The following is a 24034-nucleotide window of genomic DNA, read 5'->3' as shown; positions in this document are numbered from 1 at the left end:
GTTGGTATTTTAAGGTATGCAGACTCATTTTGTGGATGGACTTCTGCTCAGGCAGCTGGAAAATACATGTATTAGCATAACAGATTATATAACCGATTTAATGATCAGAATGCACTGCACTACATGTCTGTCTCTTTATGGCCAACGAATTAGAACTATTGCCACAGAATCCCAAACCTGTGGTTTAGAGGACAATAGGCATTGAAAGTAAAATTGCAGTAACTACTGAAAGGAGCTAAAAGAATTTTTACATTATTACAAAAAAATGAAATGTTTCTTGGAGGATGTGTGCAAAACTAGGTAAAAATAAAGGGTAAACAGACATGGAAAGCTTTGTGGAAATGCATTCAAAACGAGCATGCCAGCTGGCTAGCAACATCCCAGCACACATCCACTTCGTTGATAGTCTGTGTGATTTTCAAACACCTGTGATGATTCCAACTATGCTAATATTTGAAATATAATTCAAGACTTGTGCCAGCAAGTCATTTTATTTATAATGCTTCTGCTGAGTTTGGGGGATATAAATTAAGTTTCTCCTATCTGGAAAAATTAGTTGAAAATGTTGAGGCGTCCATTTTATGATGCTTGGGTGTTGTTTTAGATTTCTGTCACTGCTGCAACAAATTATCGCAAGTTTAATTGCAGCAACACATATTTGTTATCTTACAGTTCCACAGGTTAGAAGTGGATCTGTGTTACTGGCTTGCAGTCGACTCAAGAGAGTTGCGCTTTCTGGAGGCTCTAGGGAAGAATGGCACCTTCCCTTTTCCAGCTACTAGAAGCTAGCCTTGGCTCATGCTTCCTCCCTGCCTCTTCTTCTGCCTTTAAAGCTGGCATGGCAGGGGAGTCTTTCTCACCTGCATCTCACATCGCCCCCAGACTCCCCTTTTCTATCTGCTTCCCCGCCCACCTCCTCCCCTCCACTCCCCAGTTCCTGTGATGACACTGGGCCTACTGGATCACCCTATTGAGGCTGATTAGCAACTGTAATTCCATCTGTAATCTTGATTTCCATTTGCCACACACAGTAACATATTCACAGGCTCCAGGGATGAGGATACAGACATCTTTGACATCCCATTACTCTTCTTATGATGGGTATTAAAAACCTAAATCCTGTATTTCAGGAAAAATTTTTAAAAAAATATTTTATTTATTCATGAGAGACACAGAGAGAGAGAGGCAGGGACACAGTCAAGAGAGAGAAGCAGGCCCCATGCAGAGAGCCCGAAGTGGGACTCGATCCCAGGTCTCCAGGATAATGCCCTGAGCTGAAGGCGGTGCTAAACCACTGAGCCACCCGAGTTACCCTCAGGAAAATGTTAAATGAGATTTTGCTGGGTATCCCTATACAAAGTTTCATTGTTTTTCTTTAAACTCAGATGTTTTACGCAGTAAAAAAATGGATTCTGAAACTCATTTTAACAATTGCTTAACTATAGCTGGGCATTAAACAGTGACTAGAACCCCGAAAGCTGTTTTCACTGTTCCTGTGATATCTGTGATCTGTATCTGTATCCTGTTTGCCAGGGCTGCTATAACAAAGTACCACAGATTGGGTGGCTTAAACAACAAATTCATTTTCTCTTAATTCTGGAGGTAAGAAGTTTGAGATCAAGGTACTGCAGGGTTGATTTCTTCTGAGGCCTCTTTCCTTGGCTTGGAGATGGTGATTTTCTCCCTGAATCTTCAAATGGCCTTTCTTCTGTGTTTGTCCCCATCCCATCTCCTCTTCTTAGAAGGACATCAGTCATATGGGGTTAGGGCCCACCCAAAGACCCCATTTAATCTTAATTACCTCTTTAAAGACCCAGTCTACAACTACAGTCACATTTGTAGGATGTCAACATAAGATTTTTGGGGGCGGACATGATTCAGTCCCTAACACTACCTAATAAATTTAATAATTCACCTGCAAAAGACTTTACTAGAGAACCATTTGCAAAACTAAACGGGGGAGGCATACAACGTGTACACAGATACTCATTGACAGTTACTCTCAGGTAGAATTTTTTTTCTAAAAAAATGGTGATTTATTTTGCTTTAACATACAATGGTAAATACGTTGGGATCATCAAGTTTTCAAAAAATTTTGCTGGGCTTCCTTTACACATTACAATACTAATTAATGTAAGCTCATTAATTCTTCCATTTCAACATAGGAAAGGATCCAATTGATGCCTACTAGCAGCTTGGCTAAGAATGGACATTAAAATCAGACAACACACTGTAAATAGAAAGTACTTTCCTCCAAATGCGTATAAAAGTTTTGAAACAAAAATCACTGCCTGCTCCACAGGACAGACAGTTTGGATTTTAAAAATGCTCCAGACCAGGAAAACATAACCCTGTGTAACAATACTTATAATACAGTTTAACAATATTTTATCAAAGACTTGTGCACTTGAGAATGAAAGAACAAATCTGAAGAAAAACAGTAGCCAAGGAACTGCACAACCAAAAAATGAAAATTATATAAAATATTTCCACCACTATTTAAATGCCAAATTTAATCAAGCAATAGTAAAAAAACAAAAACAAAACAAAAACATCATAATACAACCTTCTGTTTAAAATAACAGCACTGTTCCACCTCTTTTCCACTGAATTTTACATATGAACAGACTATATATACTGGTTTTTCAGAGAAATGTCCATTTGGTCTGTCACACCAGGCAGGCTCACACCGGATCCTCTCGTCTTCCTTCCGAGGACACACAGCTCCGTGATGTTTCCGTATTTCTGACATTCTAGGCTAGGTGCAATGTCTCAAGTATAATACATTTCTCTCTTTTCCTTTACACAGTGCAGAGTATATGGGCTTAGGTTATGTAGATTCTCTTTTACTCCAGGTCACCGTCTTTTTCTAAATTCAAGGCGGTATTCAATGGAGTGCAGTAGTTGGGCTTGTCAGAAGGTACATAGCCAGGCAGACATACACACTTGTAGGAGCCTTCGGTATTGATGCACTTGGCATTCTTGCAGAGAGACATCCGATTGTTCAACTCATCACATTCGTTTACATCTGCAATAAGCCAAACCACGCAGGTAAACAAGGTCTCGTATCACTCCAAGAGGAAATGTAACCTACAGCTTACCTAAGGCATCAAGGCATCATCTGGCTGGAACATACCTTGGCAGTTCTCTGCTCTCCCCCCAGAAAACTGGAGAGTCTTTCTCATTATTATTTGTCGCAATTACTTGCAAGATAAATACGACTCTGTAGACCTGAGAGGTTCCAGAATTTTCTTCCCTGTTATTTAACACACCATGAACATTTGGCCAGCTTGACGTTTTAGAGTCAAAACTCAAGAAAGCTGGAACAATTTTCCTACTTCTAAATTCCCTTCTGCAGGTACAGAAAAACTATTAAGATTTGTAGACAGGAATACACTGTAGTAAGAACCAAACAAGTGAGCAGAGCCCTCGAGGCAGCCTCTGTAAAGGCTCAAGTTACCTTCTTAGATTTCTTTCCACAGGAAAGAAATACACTCGAAACACCTGTAATAACCCAGGTTTACCTATTTTCCAGACCCACCACCGATGGAGACAAACAAAACTCAAGTGGGGAAGGGGGTTGCTGCTGGAGGGGGGAGGAGAGCCATAGAGAAAGGGAAGACCTATAATTCAAGGGTCAGGCTCTAGAAGGTGGCATGGATCACATGAGGAAGAATAAATGTACACTTATCAGTCTTTCAAAAACAGAAGGGATGGCAATATGAGAGACAGAGAGGGAGAGGGAATTTTAGGAAGAATGTTGTCTAAAATGATTACCATGACAGTTACATTTTTTCCAGACGTCTACACTCCCTTATGCTGGTGTCAGGTATTGGGAGAAAATATTACTTGCTGCAGAGTCAAAAGCTGAAGTTAGAAGAGTCAAACTAATTATCTAGAACATTCTGACATTTTTTCCCAATATACCACTGTATGAATTCTTCAATGAGGTATCAGTGTTATTTTAAATTGTGGTAAAATATACAAAACATAAAACTGGCCATTTTAACCACTTTTAAGTGGATAGTGCAGTGGCATTAAGTATATTCACACTGTTGTGCAACCATCACCATCGTCCACCTCCAGAACTTGTCTCATCTTCCCAAACCAAAACTGCAGACCTATCTTAAATGCACTCGATTATATGAGATCTGGCCACAGGGGATCTTAGGACAAGAATAATTTGCCATGGAACCCACATCATCCTTACCAACACAGGTCATCTTGGCCATGTCCAAGTGATAGCCATCGAAGCAGTCACAGGTGTAGCCTTCCTGCACCCTCACACAGCGCCCATTCTCACACCCATTCAGGATGCCACATTCTTCAGCCTGCAACTCCTCAAAACTATTTAAAAAACCTGAAAAGGAAACACCAGGAGCCAGGTTAGAAATCTGCAGTCTCTGGGCACTTGGGTGACCTCATCAGTGGGGTGGCCAGCTCTTGATTTTAGCTCAGGTCATGATCACAGGGTCAAGGAATCCAACCCTGCCTCGGGTTCCATGCTCGGCAGGGAGTCTGCTTGAAGATTCTCTCCCTCCCTCTTCCCCTCTCCCTGCTTGCCCTCTCTCTCTCAAATAAAATAAATAAATCTCTTTTTTTAAGAAAGGAATTTGCAGCTTCTTACACCATCTTTTAAAACTATATTTTTATTAAGGTTATGGTTCATCATATATATCTATTTTAGACACCTGTTTCAGATGCCTTAAAGTTAGCAGTAATATTTCATGCTGAATAGATCTGTATACAACATTAAGCATAAGATATTAAAAACTTTATACGTGTTCTACATTAATAGCCACACATCTTGAATTCTGATGTCCTATATTAAAATCACACACACACACACACAAAATAAAAATAAAATCACACACACAAAAAATGATGAAGTATTAAAAAAAATGATGAAGTATGGTTTTTGGTCTTGCCCTTATTAATAGAAGTGCTTATCTAAAATCACAAATTTCCTGAGTTCTCAGTAGGGCAAATGGCAGCACAACTTTCAGGATGGAACCAATGAAAGTCACAATCACAGTTCAGCAGACATTTGTTCAGAAGATCCATGAGAACTTCAGGCGGTGGTTTTTCACTTGGAGTTCCCCAAAAAGCAGTGAAAAGTCAAGCTGGCCTTGCCTTGTAAAGTCTGTTTGTTTGCCTAGCTTTGGAATGAGTCTTACAAAAGGGCTGTCAGGAGATCAAAGGATAAAGACAGTAAAAGGGACTCTGAAACATCCTGATAAATGAGAAAAGTACATCATACTTTTGTTGAGAAAGCCAAAAATCTTTTTTTTTTTTTTTTTTTTTTTTAGGGAAACAAAGAATTTTTTGTTTGGCTCTTTTTATAGCTTAGATATCTTTAAACGGATTTAGAGATACAGTGTAGTAATATAAAAACAGGCATCAAGAGCATTTTGGCTCTCTTTCTGGAGAGAGAAGTTGTAAATATAAACCCAGGGTGACACAAACACAGTGTTAATGTGGACTCTCACCTCCCCTCATCCCCATTTCTGAATCTCATCGTGTTTCAGCCTTAAAAAAGTTTTTTTTTTTTCCAAAATATGGCCTTAACTCTCTATCTGGCCTCTGAAGTAATTCTCCAGTGGAACTGCAGGGGGCAGCAAAATATCATTGCTTATGCAGGGCTATAAGGTGTAATTCAAGTGATTTTAAAAATTAACACATCCATGACAGGCCCTTTTAAAAATTTTGAAGGGGAGAAAAAAAAAATACCAGCCATCAAGAATATGTCATCAGGTCCCCAAAGCCAGTTTGAGAAATACTTAAGAAAATAAAGTCTTAATCTATGAAAATATTTTCAAATTCCAGGTACTCTGGCAAAATCATTTGGACTTTATAACTACTAAAATTTTTTATTATTAGAGAAATTAAAACATGAAACTAAATTTTGAAAACTCCTATACACACGCATCAAGGAGACTCTCAAAAATACTTCTAGAGGAGTAGGCAAAGTATAGCCTCTGCTCCAAAGGTGGCTGGCTGCCTTTGGTAAATAAAGTTTTCCTGAAACACAGATATACGCATTCATTGACATGCTGTCCATGGCTGCTTTCCTGATATCCTAGTAGAAGAGTAGATGCAACAGAGACCACGCCTGCAAAGCCTAAAAATTTTACTCTCTAGTCCTTAAGAGATAAAGCTGATTTCTGCTCTCGGAGGTTCTATTTTATTATTATTATTATTATTATTGATTGATTGATTCATGAGAGACACAGAGAGGCAGAAGGAGCAACAGGCTTCCTGTTGGGAGCCTGATGCGGGACTCAATTCCAGCACCCTGGGATCAGGACTTGAACCAAAGACAGACATGCTCAACCACTGAGCCACCTAGGCACCCTGGAGATTCTACTTTAAATTACTGCCTTGCCTTAACTGATACCCTCAGCTATCAGTTCAACTTTCTTAAATAACCAGAAGTCAGGAGATAAGAAGTGTCAGCCTTCCCTTTATGTTAACTCTCTACCCAATACGGTCATTTCTTTAGCAGGGCCAGAAAGTCCTTACTCCTTTCTGGGAAGGAGGAGCTATTTCTCAGAACTTGTAGTAAGTTTAAAGGCCACTGACACAGTCAAAGCTCAAGGTCTAAGAACTGCATCTCAGCTTTCTATGTTGCTAAATAGGAAATGGATGTGGCACCAACATGTTTATTTCTTAACATTTGTAGTGAATTCAAAGAGTTTTAAAGCAACGTCAGCATTAAAAAAAAGTACACAAGCCAGAACATTTCACTATGAAAATTCCTGGAATCTGGACTCTGTCTAAATGATAGAGGCTGCACATAGAAGCTACAGGATGGTGTCATAATTGCATATAGATTTAACCTGTTATTTCAGATTTATGGGACAGGCAAGCTGGGCTTTCTTTCAACCTTAATATTCCTCCTTCCTTTTCATTTTTTTAAAGGTAAATTGTTCTTTGACCTGTAATATATTCATAGGTCAGTACAGAAATTCTAAGTGCACAGTCTTATACCTGTCAGTGTATTTATTTAGTGTACCTGTCATTTATTTGTCATGAAGTAGTGCGTGGCTGTATGTTGTTGATTAAAATAAATAATCCAAGTTATTAGAAGTCAAGATAGTTGTTACCCTTGGGTCAGGGGCCTGGCTGGGAAAGGGCTTTCGGGGCCTTCTGGATGCTGGTAATGTTCTACACCTGTGTGTAGGTGTGTGTTAATCAACTTGGCTGGATGGATACCATGCTGTTTTCATGTAGAACTTGAAGCGCTCTTAATTCTGAATAATCGATATATGCATCCATCAAAAAACAAAAGGAAGGCAGGGGAAAGAAAGAGAAGGGAAGGGAAAAAGGAAACACTCTTTGACTCAGAATTGAAGTAGCTCCAAGTGTGGCCACAACGCTTGGGTTGCTCCTTGGGAACCATGCCGTGGTAGTTTGCTTTGTTCATGTATAACAGGAGCCAAAGAAAGAAGAGTTTCAGCGTAGTCTGTCATTCAGCATGTCTCCAAAGTCCTAATTCCAGCTCCCTGGCTTCAAGGGATTCCCTGCCTTGAAAATCTGGTGCAGCTTTGCACACTTCCAGAAAGGCCCATTGGGAAGATGCAGAGGAGGCAGCTGGAATCCGCATTTCCCCATCCCCACTCATGAAATGAGGCAACCTGTGCTTTACCAATACTGCATTTTGAATTTGAAAAGCTATGGCTTCCCCCCAGAGAAACCTTTAGCTCCTATGGCTTCCTTATTGAGGACACTCCCGTTAACCGTCAGACATTTTTTTCCTAAATGGGATCCGGGTTCACACGGCCACGCTCTACTTCTACAGAAGAAATTCTGCCCACAAATCCAGGAGGAGTCAGCCTGCCATCCTTTCTTAATAAATCCCCTCACCAGGATTCTAACAATTTCTGATCAGAAGAGCAATTTTTTGACCTTCCATCTAAAATACCTGTAAAGATCAACTTGGCACAGTTCACATGTCATTTCTTGTGTGAAAAAAGATGGCAATTATAATCAGGCTTTCAAGAAAACCTTGACCCTTAAGACTACCATGTAATGAGTCAAGAAATGATTTCGTAAAGGTTATTAGAAGATAATTTTTTTTCCTTTAAAGAAAGTAAACATAAGAGCATCCCCACCAGCTTGCCAATAATTTGATCCAATATTTCCCAAACTCAAGCATGCACAAGGCTTATGCAGCAGGTGAGTAACACTGACTGTTGGGTCTTACCCCAGAGTTTCCAATTTAGCAGGTCTAGAGTGAGCCCCAAAAGCTGAGGTTTCTGACAAATTCCCAGGAGCTACTTTTTTGCGAATCATTGACTAACCTTTAACCATAATTTATTTTCAACATAATTGAAAAATGGTGCTTACGGTCCTGAATAAAGTAGGGATCAGCTTCTGGAGCATACTGTTCGCTGAAGTCGACCAAAGCATCCCGTCCATATGGCCGCCGGTGTCCCGTGACAGGGATATTACACAGCTGGGCATAGTCGTCTAAGAAGGAAAGGACAACAACGTGAGACATCATCGCTGTTTGCTGGCACCCACATGCACCCACTCACCACTTGGTGCACCGTGAACGGGCCTGGGCCCTGTCCACCACATGCCCCCGACTCCTCCACACACGCACCAATGATCCTAGAACTCATCTCCATATTCTTTGTGGGAGCTGTGTTCAACCCCACACAATGAAATGCTATCTAGCGTAACTAAGATTCTACACTGAACATAAAAAATAGTAGCTGAGCGGTGGGGAGAATGTATTCCAAGAGAGTAAGGAACTGGAAAAAAAAAAAAAAAAAAAAGAGCCAGCATTGAGTGCTGCAGGCCTTCTGGAAGAACGATTTTACCTGAAACCAGCAGGTGGTATCATTTTAAGGGTATAGTCATTCTTACAGAGGTACATCTTCACTCAAGAGAGACAGAAAAGATGTTATCTCTGGTGATCCAGAAATGACACAACCAAGCAACGATGCCAGCAGGTACCCTTCTAACAGCAACTATTACAATTCTATATGCAAGGCCTGGTCTGTATGAATAGGGTATATTACGGTAACGACGAGGATGGTCATAAAGGGGTAGTAACAGCAGTAGTAATAATAGTAGCTAACAGTCGTATGATGCTTGCTCTATGCCAAGTACTGTTCGAAGCACTTACTACATATTAATGCCCTAAAACGCCCACAACACCCTATGAAGAAATACTATTATCAATCAACTCTGTTTTACCGATGAGGAAGCAGGAACAGTGGTTAAGTGACAGTTGGCATATGGTGTTGGCAAATTCGAACTCAGTAATGAAGGTCCAGTGAGCACACTGAATATTCTCTTACAACTATTTCAGCTCCTTTGAAATCCCTGCCTTTACCTCCTCCACACCCTAGATTGTTCTTCTGCAGTTACCACTTTCCAGAGGGCCTATTCTAAGCTGGGTCAGCCCCACAGCCACCTTTGTCTAAACTCTCCTGTAGTCCCCCTTCATGACCCGGCCAGCACAGCAGATCTTGGTTTTCCATATGTCCCAGGGCTACTGAGCTTTCAAGGCAGTTCCTGGTCCTAGGGTCTTGCTTGAGTTTCAGAGCAGAGTTATGTAGCAGGTCTAGAGAAGCAAGCTTTAGAAGGGGGGGATTCGCATTCTGAATACATGCTGTAGGAAATATGGTGCCCAAGGGTTTATCTAGCAGATGGTGAAAATCCTGGGGCTCCTTCCAGAACCGGGGATGCCAGTCTGGAGGCCCTAGGACCAGCTGGACACACTCAGGACAGCCGCCCAAGGCAACAGCCACACTTGGCTGGATTGCAGTTTATGGGGGTTTCCCTCTATTCTGTTTCCTCCTGTGACACATGAAACTAAAGCAAAGCACTAGGGCAAGAGTGTGACACTTACAAGAGTCAAAGGAGTAAGTGGGTGTGTGCAGAGCACATGTGTACGCCCATACACTCACACAATGCCTTCCTAGAATTGCAAAAAGGAAGCATAAGGCCAGAAAAGACCCTGAGTAGGTAGGATGATGGCTGCCCCTTCCTCAACTTCTCCTTGTGTGGAAGCATTTCAGGAACAACATACAGACCTCAGATACCCCAACACTTGTGCACAAAACCATTTCATAAGAAATATTAATTTCATTAAGGAAACAGCTGAACCTACCTCGACTCCTGCCCCCTACCCCCGCCAAAAAAATCCACACATAATTGAAAGCAAAGAGAATGCAAATGGTTGTCAATTCTGCTTCAAGTTTGAAAAAGAATTAAGGATTTCCCTGTGAGAGCAAGATTGCTGACATGTTTACAAGTTTCAAGAGCTGAGGTCATTTTCTCTCCTTTTTTCTATATATTCATTGTACATCTGAAAGGGAGACTGTTCAATATTTTATATCCAAGCAACGGTTGTGAACAAGAGGTAGATATTAAAAATAAAGTCATGCTCTTATTTTGGAAAACAAAATCCAGAGATAGCTAAGCATGGTCCTACCCAACATCTGCCCAGTGGGGAAGCCTCGATGAGACTCTAGGTCCTGGGGTTGTGGACTGACACAGGGCCGATCGGGGCTGTCTGGCCCTTGGGCTTGGTCTTCCCCTAGATCATCACCCCTTCCACCATGAAATGAGCTGGTCCCTACCCTCCAAGTTCTCATCACCTAGCACTGCAAAAGAAATGGTTCAAATGTGAGAGGAAGAGGAGAACAGCTTCTGAGAAAAGGTGGCATGTGGCCTGAAATGAAGATGAGTAGGATTTACTTTGCTGGAAAAGGTCTTTTGGATTTAAAGAGCTTGCTCAGGGGAGCCCCAGTGGCTCAGCGGTTTAGCGCCACCTGCAGCCCAGGGCGTGATCCTGGAGACCCTGGATCGAGTCCCACATCAGGCTCCCTGCATGGAGCCTGCTTCTCCCTCTGCCTGTGTCTCTGCCTCTCTCTCTCTCTCTCTCTCTCTGTGTCTCTATGAATAAATAAATAAAATCTTTAAAAAAAAAAAAAAGAGCTTGCCCAAAGGCAACAGGAAAGCTAGCTATAAGTTGTGTTTGGGGATCACCCAGTGGTTCCTAAGGAAGGCTTCTAAATTGGACCCAAGCTGATAAAAGGGAACAGAGGAGAGAAATGCAGGTGGCGCCCCAGGGACCTGCTGTATTTTCTTTCCCCTCCTTTCCTCCTCAGCCATGCATTTTTTAGATTCTAGAACTTACTGTCTTTTGCTGCTTTACCTTCTCTTACATATTAAACATTCAAAATTTCAAAACAATTTTGGTCCATTATCAAAGCATGATTTCTGCATTAAATGTACACTTCTTGTATTTCTGGATGTGTTACATTTCCATCATCACTGGGACATGCATTTTGAGTTATTTTTCTGGGAGCACGGATGGGCCTCCTCTAATCCATCCATGCTGCCCCTCCTGTCATGCACATCTGCTCTCATTCTTGGCCAGGGTCAAGGGTAAAGTGAGCCTGGGGTAATGGAAGGAACACGGGCTCTTCTGGAGGCTGAAGCTGGGCTCATGTCCTGATTGGACCACTCTACTTTCCAGCTTAGCAGTTTGGGGCAGGCCTCAGTTTCCATCTCTCTCACATGCGGGTTATCTCATTTGCCTACCTCTGCGTTACTGATGTATGAAAAAGAGATACGGTTATGGAACTGTTCATAAATTTTTAATCACCAAGAAAATGGAGGTGCCAATTTATCTCATAGGTAAAAATCACTAAGACGCTATTGAACATGTGCAAATAAGGATTTTCAAAGACAGTCAAAGAATAAGTTTCAGTGTTAGCAAAACATAAAGGTGATTGTCCGTGGGCAAAGAAGTATATAGTAAATGAAGAGCAATGAAGCATACTCTCTAGATGTTTTTAAATATTCTTTCAAGGTTATTTGGAATTTTATATATATGGAGGGAAACTCTTGCTCAGTAAACACAGGAAGATGTCTTCATAGACCCTGCCTCAAACAACCAGGGACAAAATCATTTACTGCCTTGATGAATTTAATTACTTGGTGAGGCAGTGAGAGTAACAGCACATTTTAACACTAGATCAACAAAACTCAAAGTAGAAGCAGGACTGACATTCACCAACTCTTAGTATATGCCTGAATTCTTTAGAGATGTCTCAGGTACACAGGCTTCTCATCACCTTCCAGGGGAGCAACTGGGATATCACAGAATTTTCTGAGTCCTCAGCAAGGCATCCTCTTCAGGAACTGGGCATGTGCATATTTCTAGCACCTGCTGGGCCTTTGTGCACCCCAAGCCACAACTAGAGCCCATTTTAGCTCAGAGGTGCATGACCTTGGTTATCCTTCCCTCCAGCTTGGGGACACAGTGAATTGTGGTCGGCAGAGGGTGCAGAACTCAGGAAAACCAGATCCCTGAACTATTTCCACAATTTCCCATGTGAGCACATGAGACTCCATTCCATGTAGCTCAACACGTGGGGATGAACACATACCGTCCCTTCTCCAAAACAACCTTTACTTAATCACATCAACAATGACTAAGTGCCTAGTTGCCTGGGGACTGCTGCAAAGGAATAGTTTTGCTTAGCAAAGCCTATACTTTATGAGGCAAATACCATTTCTGAGCCACCATACAATGTGTTCATCCAGGATCTCGCCCCACACGAATGTGAAATGAACAGGAAATGGAAATATTCACACCTCAAAGCCTCCCCCCTCAACACATTCTCCACTTCCCCAAGGACAAATGCTAAGCTCTTGATCAAAGCTATGAAAGACACACATGGGATGGTGTGGGACACCGTCACTAAGTGGTCTAAACAAGATCCAGGCCATTGATCACACTCCTTTCCCTGGCATGTCAGATTCATATGACAGATGGGCCTGCTTTGATTTTAATTTTAAATTGAAAAAATAAAACCTTAAAAATTACCCCCTGGAGCCACTGGGTCTGGGGCCTCTGCTGTCAGCAGCAGTGGGAAGCACATTACTACATCCTGGCAGGAAATCTCCCTTCCTGATGACAGACACATCTGCAGGGCTGGTCTGGACAGTCACATGTCACTATGCCACTCTGGCATGTGAGGAAACTGGGAGGTGAAGTTTTAGTCCTGCGACAGATTAAATTCAGCTGCTTTGAGAAATGAAGATGAGGCTGCATTTCACTGTTCTCACATCGAGGCTGAAAACTCACGGCTCTAAAGTTTGAAGCGCATTATTTTCAAATGCAGGAGACACAAGGACCAATTCTTAGGCATTAAGAAAAATGGGCCTCATTTTGCTCACATTTCTAGACCAGGTGTTTTTCTTAGAGTCTTCTACACACATGATTGATTGGTGATGGTATTTGGAAAACACATACCACCAGCAGGAAATGGAGGAAGACGACAGGGAGAATGGAATGACTGTTTGCCTCAGTGCAGGTGGAGCCAGCAGTAGAAATAGGTAGTTTTGACCAAAATTAGCAAAAACTCTGAGATTAGATAAAGAGTAACCACTGACAAAATATGCCCCCCAGCGCTGGTGATGAAGGTGAGAGGGCGTTCTAATGGCAATGCTGCACCCTGTGGAACCAGACACCTGTTTGGGTGGGTGTCTCTCTACTTACCCTCTTCTCAGAAAAAAAGCTTTAACCCGCAGTGCCTAAAGCCTGCTTCCAGGATATTAAAACTTACTGAGCTCTGAGAGAAAACAGGGGAGTCAAAGGTCTTGGGTCCTCATGCTGCTTCTCTGCTTTCCAGTTCCTTGGACTGGACCCTTTTCTTTTTTCTTTTTTTTTTTGGGGGGGGGGTTCACCTACTCAATGGATGAGGGGAACTGCCTTTGTGATACTAAAGGCAAGTCAGTGTTTCATTCAGTGACTGACTCATTCACTTATCCAACCAGACGCGGATAATCACTATGGGCAGGGTGGGATCTGGGAGAGAGGGACGGTTATCATGACACTGTGACATGTGCAACAGTTTACCGGGACCACAGAGAAGGTCATGACCAGAGCCAGCCGGGAAGAGTTGGGCAAGGCTTCACCTTGGAGGTGAGTGTCTCTCAGTCTCTATGAAGGAGCCAACTAGGTGAAGAGGAGGATGACTCAGAGTCACATATGTAATGGATAAGAAAGTTTTATAGAGAACCCAAAAAAGTACCATGTAAACACTGGCTACCATAGAGCCGTGCTAAAGAACAGTGGAAATAAAAGGAAAGTGAGCTAACACGTACCATTAAGTTCCCACATGTCAGGTGCTCTGGGCTTTTGCATGCACTTTTTCATTTAAATCTCAGAACACCCTATGAAATCATTGCAATTGACCCTTTTGTTTCTGATTTATAGTAGAACTTGTCCTAGTTTAGGCGAGAGATGCAAATCCAAGTTGGTCTATCTGCAAAATCATGTTCTATTCCACAGCTGCCCTTCGGAAACCCTACAGAAGAAAATTATTAAATACGCTCCCCAGACTGTAAGCACCAGGTAAGTACTTAGTTCAGCAATAAGCATTTGTGACTGAAATTCCAGGGAGAGTAATAACCATGAATGCTGATGAGCTCAGCCCCACCAGGGTCAGCTCTATCATTAGCAGGATTTATGTTTATTGAATTTGCTCGATTTATTAGGTGAAAGAGATCAAATTGCTTAATGTTCAATTAAATTGTACTTGTCGAGGACAGGGAAGTAATGAAGTCGAAAGTCTTGGCAGGGTTTATGTTCTGCGGGACTCCTGTAAATGTTAATGCTCTAAGGAAACTCGTGGACCACAGACCAATGGAGCTCCCCCACCCCAGCAGTCACCTAATGCTGCCCTTCCAAGTTAAGTCATTCCCTGCGTTTCCAACAGATTGCTGTTTATTTAGCCAGACTCTACTGGAGAGACAGATTTGTTGGGTATGAATGCCAAAAATATGGAGGCTCCCTCTGCTTTCTAAAACCTGGATCCAAAATTTATACACTTGTAATGGTATTAAATCATGCCACACACGAAAACTCTGAAATAATGACTGATAGCTTATGAATTTCTTATGAAGGACTGCATGAAAAGTTTTCCCCATTTCTAAGTATCCAGGGCTTTGGAAATACATCATTCAAGTCTTACATTCAGGCAATCGCAAGGGAAATGGGAATGAGGTAACCTCTAATGTGTGATAAGAGAAGACTGAACAGTACAATAAACAGGCAAACAAGAGGAAAGTTCAACATGTTGGTTTTCTCAATCCATCTACTTCATATCTTCTAACTGCAAGACATCTACACCATTTTGTTTTCTTCCTTCCTGCTCTTTAAATATTGCTCTGAAGTGACAACCCGAGAAGTCACAAGTAGGAAAAATCAGTAAGTATTATTTATCAGGAATACACTGGTTTCTCTTCTAAGTTTTTGCATTGACCAAGTAAGAATGACTTTAAAAAAGGAGCTAAGTGTGTGCTTAAGAATAAGGGGGAGATTGTACAACATGGTGAGTGTATTAAATGCCATTGAATCAGTCACTTGAAAATGCATAATTTTATGGGGTGCGTCCAACTCTTGATATGAGCTCAAGTCTTGATCTTAAAGTCACGAGTTCAAGACCCATGATGGGCTCCACACGGGGAGTGGAGCCTAATTAAAAAAAAAAAAACAACTGAAAATGCTTAATTTTAGGTTACATGAATCTCACCTCAAAAAAAGTCAAGAATAAAACAATGAAGGAGAAAATGTTTTTATATATTAAGTCTGGAGTTCATCTAATCTTTCTATTTTTAACTGGTAAAATGAGGAAACTAGTTGATCTCTGAGGTCCTTTCAAGTTTACATCTTCTATGATCCTGAACAGAAAATTTTTACTATTAGGCTGCAGAATCTAGGGAAGACAATTCGTCATGGAAATTTGTGGCTGGGATAGGAGGTAATAACCACTAGATGCCGCTATTGCTTCCAGCAAAGCTCATCTGGATGTTTTCAGAAGGATGGATAATCATGGAATTTAACACACTGTAAGCAGCCAGTGTAACCTATAAGGTTAGTCTCTCATTCACTTTTCTGCTGAGGAAACGGAGGCCAGAGAAATTTAATGATATTCCAAAGCCCATGTGACGACAAATTCTCAAAATATAACATTTTCTTTTACTAAAAACAAATTATTAAAATATAAGGGTAAAGGTAATTGGGTTCTAAAGTATATTTTTTTAACCTTGCTTACTTAAGCTTGGAAGCAAAGAAAGTTGTATTAATATTTGTTCAAAACTAGCTTGAGGGGAACTTGGGTGGCTCAGTCAGTTAAGCAGCTGCCTTGGACTCGGGTCGGGTTATGATCCTGGGGTCCTGCTCAACAGAGGCTTGCTTCTCTCTCCCTCTCCTTCTCCCCACCCTGCTTATTCTCAAATAAATAAAATCTTAAAAAAAAACCTAATTTAATATTCCGAAGTACAGATCCCAAGGTTATGGGATACTGTTAAATCTGTTATTTGAAGAGCAAATTCTAGATAGTTTATATAATATCAAAGTAACACTAAACATAATCAATATTACTATTATTCCATTCACTTATTACAAAGCAAAACTGAGCTTTTTTAAGATCCGTCAATTTCACGATTTTTCTATATATTGCCATTTATCTTAATCTGAAATGAGTCTCTTTTACCTTCCCCTCTGGATCTATTCAGAATTAGATATAGTCTTAGTAGCTCTTCTTCCTGGCAGTGATTTCTTCAGCTACATTTTGTAGGTGCTCACAGATTGGTATCCTCTAGGGTTGAGCAGTGTACAACTGGCACAACTGTTCACAACAGCTCTGCCTGCCACTGAAACTTGAATCTCAGAAGGAAGCATAAAGAAGGCAAGCTGTGTCCTAAGCTCCCCAGTGAGCTAATCTTTTGAAATTGCTTCTTTCTTAAGATACTGGCTAATAATATGGAGCAAAAACATGGCCCTCCCTAGCGTCTTCTCCTTGCAGATTTGTGTCAGCACAAAGACAAGAACATGATAGTTTTCTAATCACTTTCTAGATGCTTTTCTCCCAAACATCCAGAGGCACAATCTGTGTGCTGCATGAAGGGAAACCAGAGAAATTTTCCCTCACCTTCCCTCTGCCAGGCTTGCCTATTCCGGCCATGAGATCAGCATTTAAAGGCACCAGCGGCCAGCAGCTTTGTTCTAACCACAGCTGTCTCATAAGCCTAATTAAGAAAAGGTCCGAATAAGCACAATATTATTTGAATTCAAAACCTCAAACATAAAACTTGGCTTTAAATAATTACGTGCTGGGATTTTTGTCACAGCCTCACTCATCATAGTTCATTCTGCTCAGAGTACATTAAAACTCTTCTTATCACCAAAGAGGAAAAAAACTGTAACAGCAGCAAAGTGTCTTTAAAATATGTGAAAGTAAAATTTCCACTAAAGAGCAAATCACCTAATAAAAAATAACACTGAAAGGTGTTCCTAGAAACCGAATGCCTATTTGTAATCTCTAATTTCAAGGGAGAAAGTTGAAACTGCTAACCACTGTATTTTTGAGACAAATTAAAAACGTTTGTTAATTAAAAATAAAAGTGTTGCTTTTTGTCATCAGATTGCTCATTTTACATGTATGTCTCAATGTTCTACTTTGGCTCTAAATGAGAAAGATTCTAATAGGACATCGATGTGATTGCAATCATTATCAAATGAACGCTCTGTCCAGAATATTTTATATAAGAATGGAGCCAAATACTCTCTTAGCACTTGAGTGCAGTACAGCTTTTAAGAAAATAAGCACTGAATACAACTGACATCCCAAAGTCCAAGCTGTACACAAACTAAAGTATCAGAAGTCCTTGGGACACCACCTGGCAATCCTGTTCTCAAAGGCTGCTCACATTTAACTATTCTCGAGTTGTTCTGGGGCCCCTGCAACAATAGCTTCCACCAGTTCTCCCAAGAGTTAATACTCAGGTTTGCAGTCCAGCAAGGTCTCTGCAGCTGGCGTTCCAGACACTCACTGGCTCCCAACCCCAGGGAACTGGGTTTGGGAACTGCATCTCATTCCAAGACCAGCCTCCAGAGTGTGGTCTCCAGGAGTAGAGCAGGAAATGGAGTTAAGTTCTCCCATCAATTAGGGGTGGGCGGTTGTTATTGTTTTCTTTTTCCTTTTTAACCGTCCTTACTCTGAAACCATACCAGGTTTACTTTTCTCATAAAATGTCTTTAATCAGTGACTACAAAATATGATCCTAACCTGAATGGGACTGACTTGTCTGGTGCTTTCTCTTTGTCTAATGCACCCGCCAAAGGCAAGGTTTTTTGTTTTGTTTTGTTTTAGCTTTTTAGCTTCATCTCTAGTTTTCTTCCTCTGATGCGCTGATCCTCCTTTTTGGAATGGGCCTCTCTGTCCCTCACCCCTGCTTGCTTCTTTCCTCTCTTAAGTCCTGGATCTCCTGCACAGCTTGGTTACAAAGAGCCCCTGACCTGCCGTCTGTCTAGTTGGGGACCCCTGGCTAAGTGTTCAGTATCCTACCTTCTCCAGCATCTATCTGGGGAGGGGAAAGAACCGAAAATTAAGGTCCTTCCCTAAGTGTAATTTTAGTGGGCAGTGCAGAAGGCCCACAAAATGCAAATACTTCACTTTTTTTTTCAGTCCCACTCATGATAGCTAATTTCATGCGCCAACTTAGGGGTGGCCTGATGTAGTTGGTTAAATGTTCTTTTGGCATTTCTGTGAGAGTGTTTTGGGATGATACTAACATTTAAATTGGTGGACCTGTGTAAAGCAAACTGCCCTCCATCATATCATGTAGGTGGGCCTCACTCAGTTCTGAACTGCTGAATTGCTGAAAAGAACAGAGAATGACCTTCAAGTCAGAGAAAATCCTCCAGCCTCCAGGTACAAGGGAAGTTTATCTTCAGTCTGAGTCACTAGTGTGGTACGGAATCTCTCTGCAGAGTGAGCACATCCCTTTAGGAGCAGGTATCTGATTCTTAAGGGTGAGTCATATGTTGTTGGACAAAAGCTTTTATTAATTTTATCTACCCTATTATTCCCTTGAGAGTCCTTTTCAGTGGAAGATACTGATTATAAAAATAATACAGGAGAAACATTTGTGGTTCCCTGCTCACATGAAGTAATGAAATGTGCTCGGCATATCATGCATGGATGCTCAGACTCACACATGAGCATACACATTCCACACTCTAGTCTTAATTCTTTAATAATTGACAATCACAGTGGTATATTTTTTCACCCAGTAACCTGGGCTGACTTGAGGTGGAAATTCTGCTAGTAGTGATGTACATTAAATATAGAATAGTAATATTTTTCTGTTAGACATATTTTAGAATGAAATTTTTGTTATTTTCTATGTTTTTAATGTTTAGGAGTACCCTATAATACAGAATCGGACGGGTAGACTTTGTGATTTTAGTTTGAAATAAAGCTGACTTTAGATTAGGATTTGTGTTGAATGAAAATTAAGAGGATCTGATTAGATTGGCAAATAGTATTTATATTTATTAGAAAATTCAACTTATCATTTCAAGTTTGACTTATTAGATTTATAAGAGCTGCTTATGCACTTAAGAAGAAAATGCTTATTAGGATTGCGGGCTGCCCTTTTGGGTATATGAAGTGCTGAGGAGAAAATCAAATACATAAAGTTTATAAATGGAGACCAAAGTGTTAAGAGATTTAATTCACATAGTTTCGATATAGAAGTCAATCTTGAGGGAAGTTTTATTTCTTCCTTGATATACTTAAATATTCATCATGAAATAAAACTTGATATTATAAAAATATTGGACTTATAGAAGCAGCATGGCAAAATGTGTAAGTTGAACTTAAATTTTCAGGAAAATCTAGGTTTTAACATTTGTAAATAATACTATTTGTAAACATATTATTTTGCTTTTTTAATTAAAAAGTAAAAAAAAAAATTGAATTCACTGAATGTTCATTGCAAGGCAACATGAAGTGGTCCTTTTTAGCCATAAAGTCTCCCCTAGCTTAAACACTCAGAGCTTTGGAGCCTGGAGGGGAGTGGACAGAGTAGCTTCTCTCAGGGGTCACAGGGCTGTCTCTTAGTCCCCAAACACTCTTCCAAATTCTTCATTGTCTTTAATTCTTCCCTCCTTTCAAAGAGGACTCGTAGCACCAAATGACAAAGTAGCAGTCGGGAATAATCATTAGCTCAAACTCATTTCCTGGAACAGGATTTGATTTGCTAACACCTACAAAGCATTTACTGTAATCCAAGCATCTCACATGCATTTATATCACACTTAAGTCTCAAATGACTGCTTGTTGCTACTGTCATTTTACAAGCAAGGAAACTAATGTAATGATTACATCACAAAGCTGTATGTACAAAATTCATGACTAAACTTTATTTTGCACTAGTCCTTCTATAGTAAGAAAAGTATTTCTGCTCCTTTCTGGGAGGGGTAGGAAGAAGGAAACAAATTTTTTCAGTAAGAAACAACACAGGTTGCTTACTCGCCATTCCCTGTGGTATCCAATCCAATCTAGTTCTACGGATACCAAGAATTACGTCCCAAAGAACTGGATCACTTACTGCTCTGCATGCATACAGCATACATAATGTATGCATGGTAGCCAGACGATTCAGGAGGCCTTTTATATCTTTCCAGTGGGATTTTAATGTCCCACTATAATTTATTAACAGCTATACTTCCTTTAATCATACTATTCAGGCTCACTGATCAAAATGATAAATGCTTTCACACTCCGAGAGTATTAATTACCATATACCTTCACAAGAGTTCTCAACTTTGGATAAAGGAAACTAAAGGAACTTGTCCAGTGCAATCGACAGAAGCAGTGCCAGGAAGAGAATGAGATCCCTGGACTGCCTAACCCGAAGGCAGTGACCACTCACTGTGCCTCACATGGAGGATGTTCCAAAGTTATTATTAACATTCTTTGGAAACATATTTCTTGGAAAAGGCCTTAAACCATGACTGCTGAAAGGACTTTTGCAACCACTGCCCAGTTACAATATTGTTTCAAGTTCAGTCCATGAGTCAAATCCCTGTCTTCCTTCACACCTCCAAGGGTATTATGAAACTTCTTACATGGAGATATTTGGGAACATGTAAGAGCTCTGGATGGATATGGAAGAAATCACCAGCTCAGTTGTTCAAAAACAGATTCCACAGTCTTTCACTTTTGCAAAACCATACGAAAAAATTGGCAGTTGATCAGCTATTAGGAAGTATTAAAAAATCTGGTGTTGCAGCAGAGGGTGAATTTATTAATTAAGGGTATCACGTGTACATTCTGATGAGACAACATTTAGGAGAAAACTACTCTAATTTAGTAACATAATTGTATACTATGTTAGTTTTACAGAATTGAAATTTATACTTCATGTAAATACCAACTATACATCTGTTCCAAAATTTGTTGGCTAGTGCATAGCAGGTGTGCAGTAAATAATGAAATGATGGAAGGAGTATGTAAGTAATTTAATGAAAACTGAAAACAGGTAAACTATAAATAACTTGAGATTGCTTTTCAACCATGGTTCTTATTTCTAATTGCACCTTGCATAGAATAGTTTACAAATTCCCTAATGGCAGAATTGATTTCAAATTTTTGTAATGCTGGAATGATTACATTTTCCCCTCTGGCACTCAAGTACAAGCATGATCTGTATCCCCAGAACTAGAATTTCTGCATCAAGTGTGTGTGTGTGTGTGTGTGTGTGTGTGTGTGTGTGTGTGTGTGTGTATCTTCCAACTGTTCTCTAAGCAAAACTGAGAGGACAATTCCTCTGCATTTCGATTAATATTAGTGTTTTACAAAAATTGTTTTAACATTTGCCAATGTCTTTTGTGGCACAAGTTTCCTTAGAGGTTTTTTATTTTTTTTTAACAACTCTCACCTTTCTACACCTGACTTTCATTAAGAGTACTTCAGAGGGTCCAACATCTGTGGTGCAATACACTATACCACCCATAGGTGGCACTCTCCCAACACACTAAGGGTCCCATCAAATTTCTTCAAAGTTTTAGATCAAAGACTTTAAGTCTTTATGTTCAATTTACTTACAATATGTCTAATTACTTTAATAATTTACTTGATAGAAGTCTAATTATTTTAACAAGATAGCCACAGACACTGGGAACCCTGGGTATTTTATTATTATTACTATTACAAGATTTATTTATTAGAGAGAGAGCATGCATGTGCATGAACACACAGCATGAACAGGGGGAGGAGCTGAGGAAGAAGATTCTCAGACTCCCCGCTAGGCATGGAGAGCCTCTACAGGTCTCTATCCAAGGACCCTGAAATCATGACCTGAGTTAAAATCAAGATTCAGGGGATCCCTGGGTGGCGCAGCGGTTTAGCGCCTGCCTTTGGCCCAGGGCGCAATCCTGGAGACCCGGGATCGAATCCCGTATCGGGCTCCCGGTGCATGGAGCCTGCTTCTCCCTCTGCCTGTGTCTCTGCCTCTCTCTCTCTCTCTCTCTCTCTCTCTCTCACTGTGTGCCTATCATTAATAAGTAAAATTAAAAAAAAATTAAAAATCAAGATTCAGATGCTTAACCAACTGAGCCACTCAGGTGCCCCAACTCTGGGTAGTTTAGATTCCAGTACTGAAGTGTGCCTAATTTTCTTTCACATGCAGGTTAAGGGTTTTTATTTACAAGAGATAATGGCATCCCAAATATCTTGTAATTCATAGGTACTTTCTCCAGAAAATTGAAGTTGATACTTTTAAGAGTAGCAATAAAAACATTAAAAATTCATTTTGTATAAATGCAAGGCATTTTACATTTTACTTTTCAAGAATTACTGCCTTGCTGTAGTCCCTTAATTCATCAAACATAGATCATTCTGCCCACCAGTGTGCTAGACTCTGGTGCACAGCTGATGAGACACCACCTCCTGTTTTGCTCATTTTGGTACCTTATCACCTAGCTCTAAAGCTGTAGTTTCCCTAAGTCTTGCTTATGATATGGATAAAATGGCTTGTTTTCTCTGACTTGGTTTTCCAAACAGCTTTTCTCTCCCAGAGTCTGGAATGATATATTGATAATGAGCTCAAATCTCAGGATCCTCCCAAAGCAGTTCAGTCCCTCTCCCTCAAACATTTTTAAAGCAGGCAGCATCCAAGGGTACAGAGAGGGCAAGGAGAGGAGGAGGTGGGAGTGGGAATAAGGGAACTAAGGCCTCTAGGGTAGGCTGAGGATGGGAAGACTGTCAGCACACATGATGCCTTCAACAAACTGTGCACTGTCCCACCTGCTAGGTCTCCCTCAATTGTCTGGAACCTCTGCTAATGCGTGAGGTCTGGCCTCCATGACTTTCGCAGAGGATGAAGATGGGATCCTAAGCAGTCCCAGAAATGCACTGAATTATACATCTATATAATTCTCATGTAAAGTTGCCCTGCTATATCTGTCCCCCTCTACTCATTTCCCTAGCATGTGGTACCAATCCGCACGATGCCATCCAACTACAGAGAACACTACTGAACAAGCCACTCCCACCTCCTCCAACTACCAGGATTCTCAGATGTAGTTGCTGCCTTAGCAAGAATTAGTGCCCATGACCTATTGGACCAGAAGTGTGAAAGCCTGCTCCAGAGCCAAAGCTTTACTTTACACTGCACTTTAATGCTCAAAGCTGATGACAAGTGCTGCGATTTATTCCTCAAATTCCTCCAGCACTGTTTCCATCAGTAACTAATTGTTCCCCAAAGCAGCGCTGAGCTCTAGGGAAACTGGACGGTTCAGTGCCTGAGAGGCTGGGATTAATCCAGTGCTTATACTAACAGACAATGTGGTCCTTTTCAACTCTCAAGATATCCATGAACAGCATATTTAAAAGGTAAAATGACAGAAATTATGAATAAACACGTTTAAAGCTCACGTTCTTTGTTTCCTCTTAGCTACAGCATTAAAGTTGGTTTTTAACAAAATCACAGTGGATGCTCTTAGATGTCTTGAGGACAGCTTGCGAGTGTGGTCTGAGGACCAGCAGCATCCTCATCATCTTGAGACTTGCTAGGAACACAGAGTCCTGCCCACCCCTCTGCACCTAGAAACCAGAATCTGTTTTTGGTAAGATCTCCAGGTACAGGTAACGGACATGCCCACTGATATTTATGAAGCAGCAGTCTCGAAAAGCAAGTCTTAAAA

The 24034-nt window shown here is 40.7% G+C and overlaps 1 protein-coding gene across 15 annotated transcripts in view; it reads right to left on the bottom strand.

The window, feature by feature from the left end:
• Positions 1 to 2012: 2012 nt before the first annotated feature.
• Positions 2013 to 24034, bottom strand: part of LTBP1 (latent transforming growth factor beta binding protein 1) — a 391779-nt gene continuing 369757 nt past the window's right edge. For all 15 annotated transcript variants that reach the window (XM_025454210.3, XM_025454208.3, XM_049095987.1 and 12 more), the window contains 3 exons: positions 8350 to 8472; positions 4211 to 4360; positions 2013 to 3028 (listed from right to left, as the gene is read on the bottom strand). In XM_025454210.3, the coding sequence (XP_025309995.1) occupies positions 2847 to 3028; positions 4211 to 4360; positions 8350 to 8472 (455 nt within the window). In that variant the 3' untranslated portion in view covers positions 2013 to 2846. The remainder of the gene's footprint in view (positions 3029 to 4210; positions 4361 to 8349; positions 8473 to 24034) is intronic.

Source organism: Canis lupus, chromosome 17 (genome assembly GCF_003254725.2).
Source record: "Canis lupus dingo isolate Sandy chromosome 17, ASM325472v2, whole genome shotgun sequence".
In the NCBI taxonomy this organism is placed as follows: Eukaryota; Metazoa; Chordata; class Mammalia; order Carnivora; family Canidae; genus Canis; species Canis lupus.
This window is presented reverse-complemented; position numbering and strand designations above follow the sequence as displayed.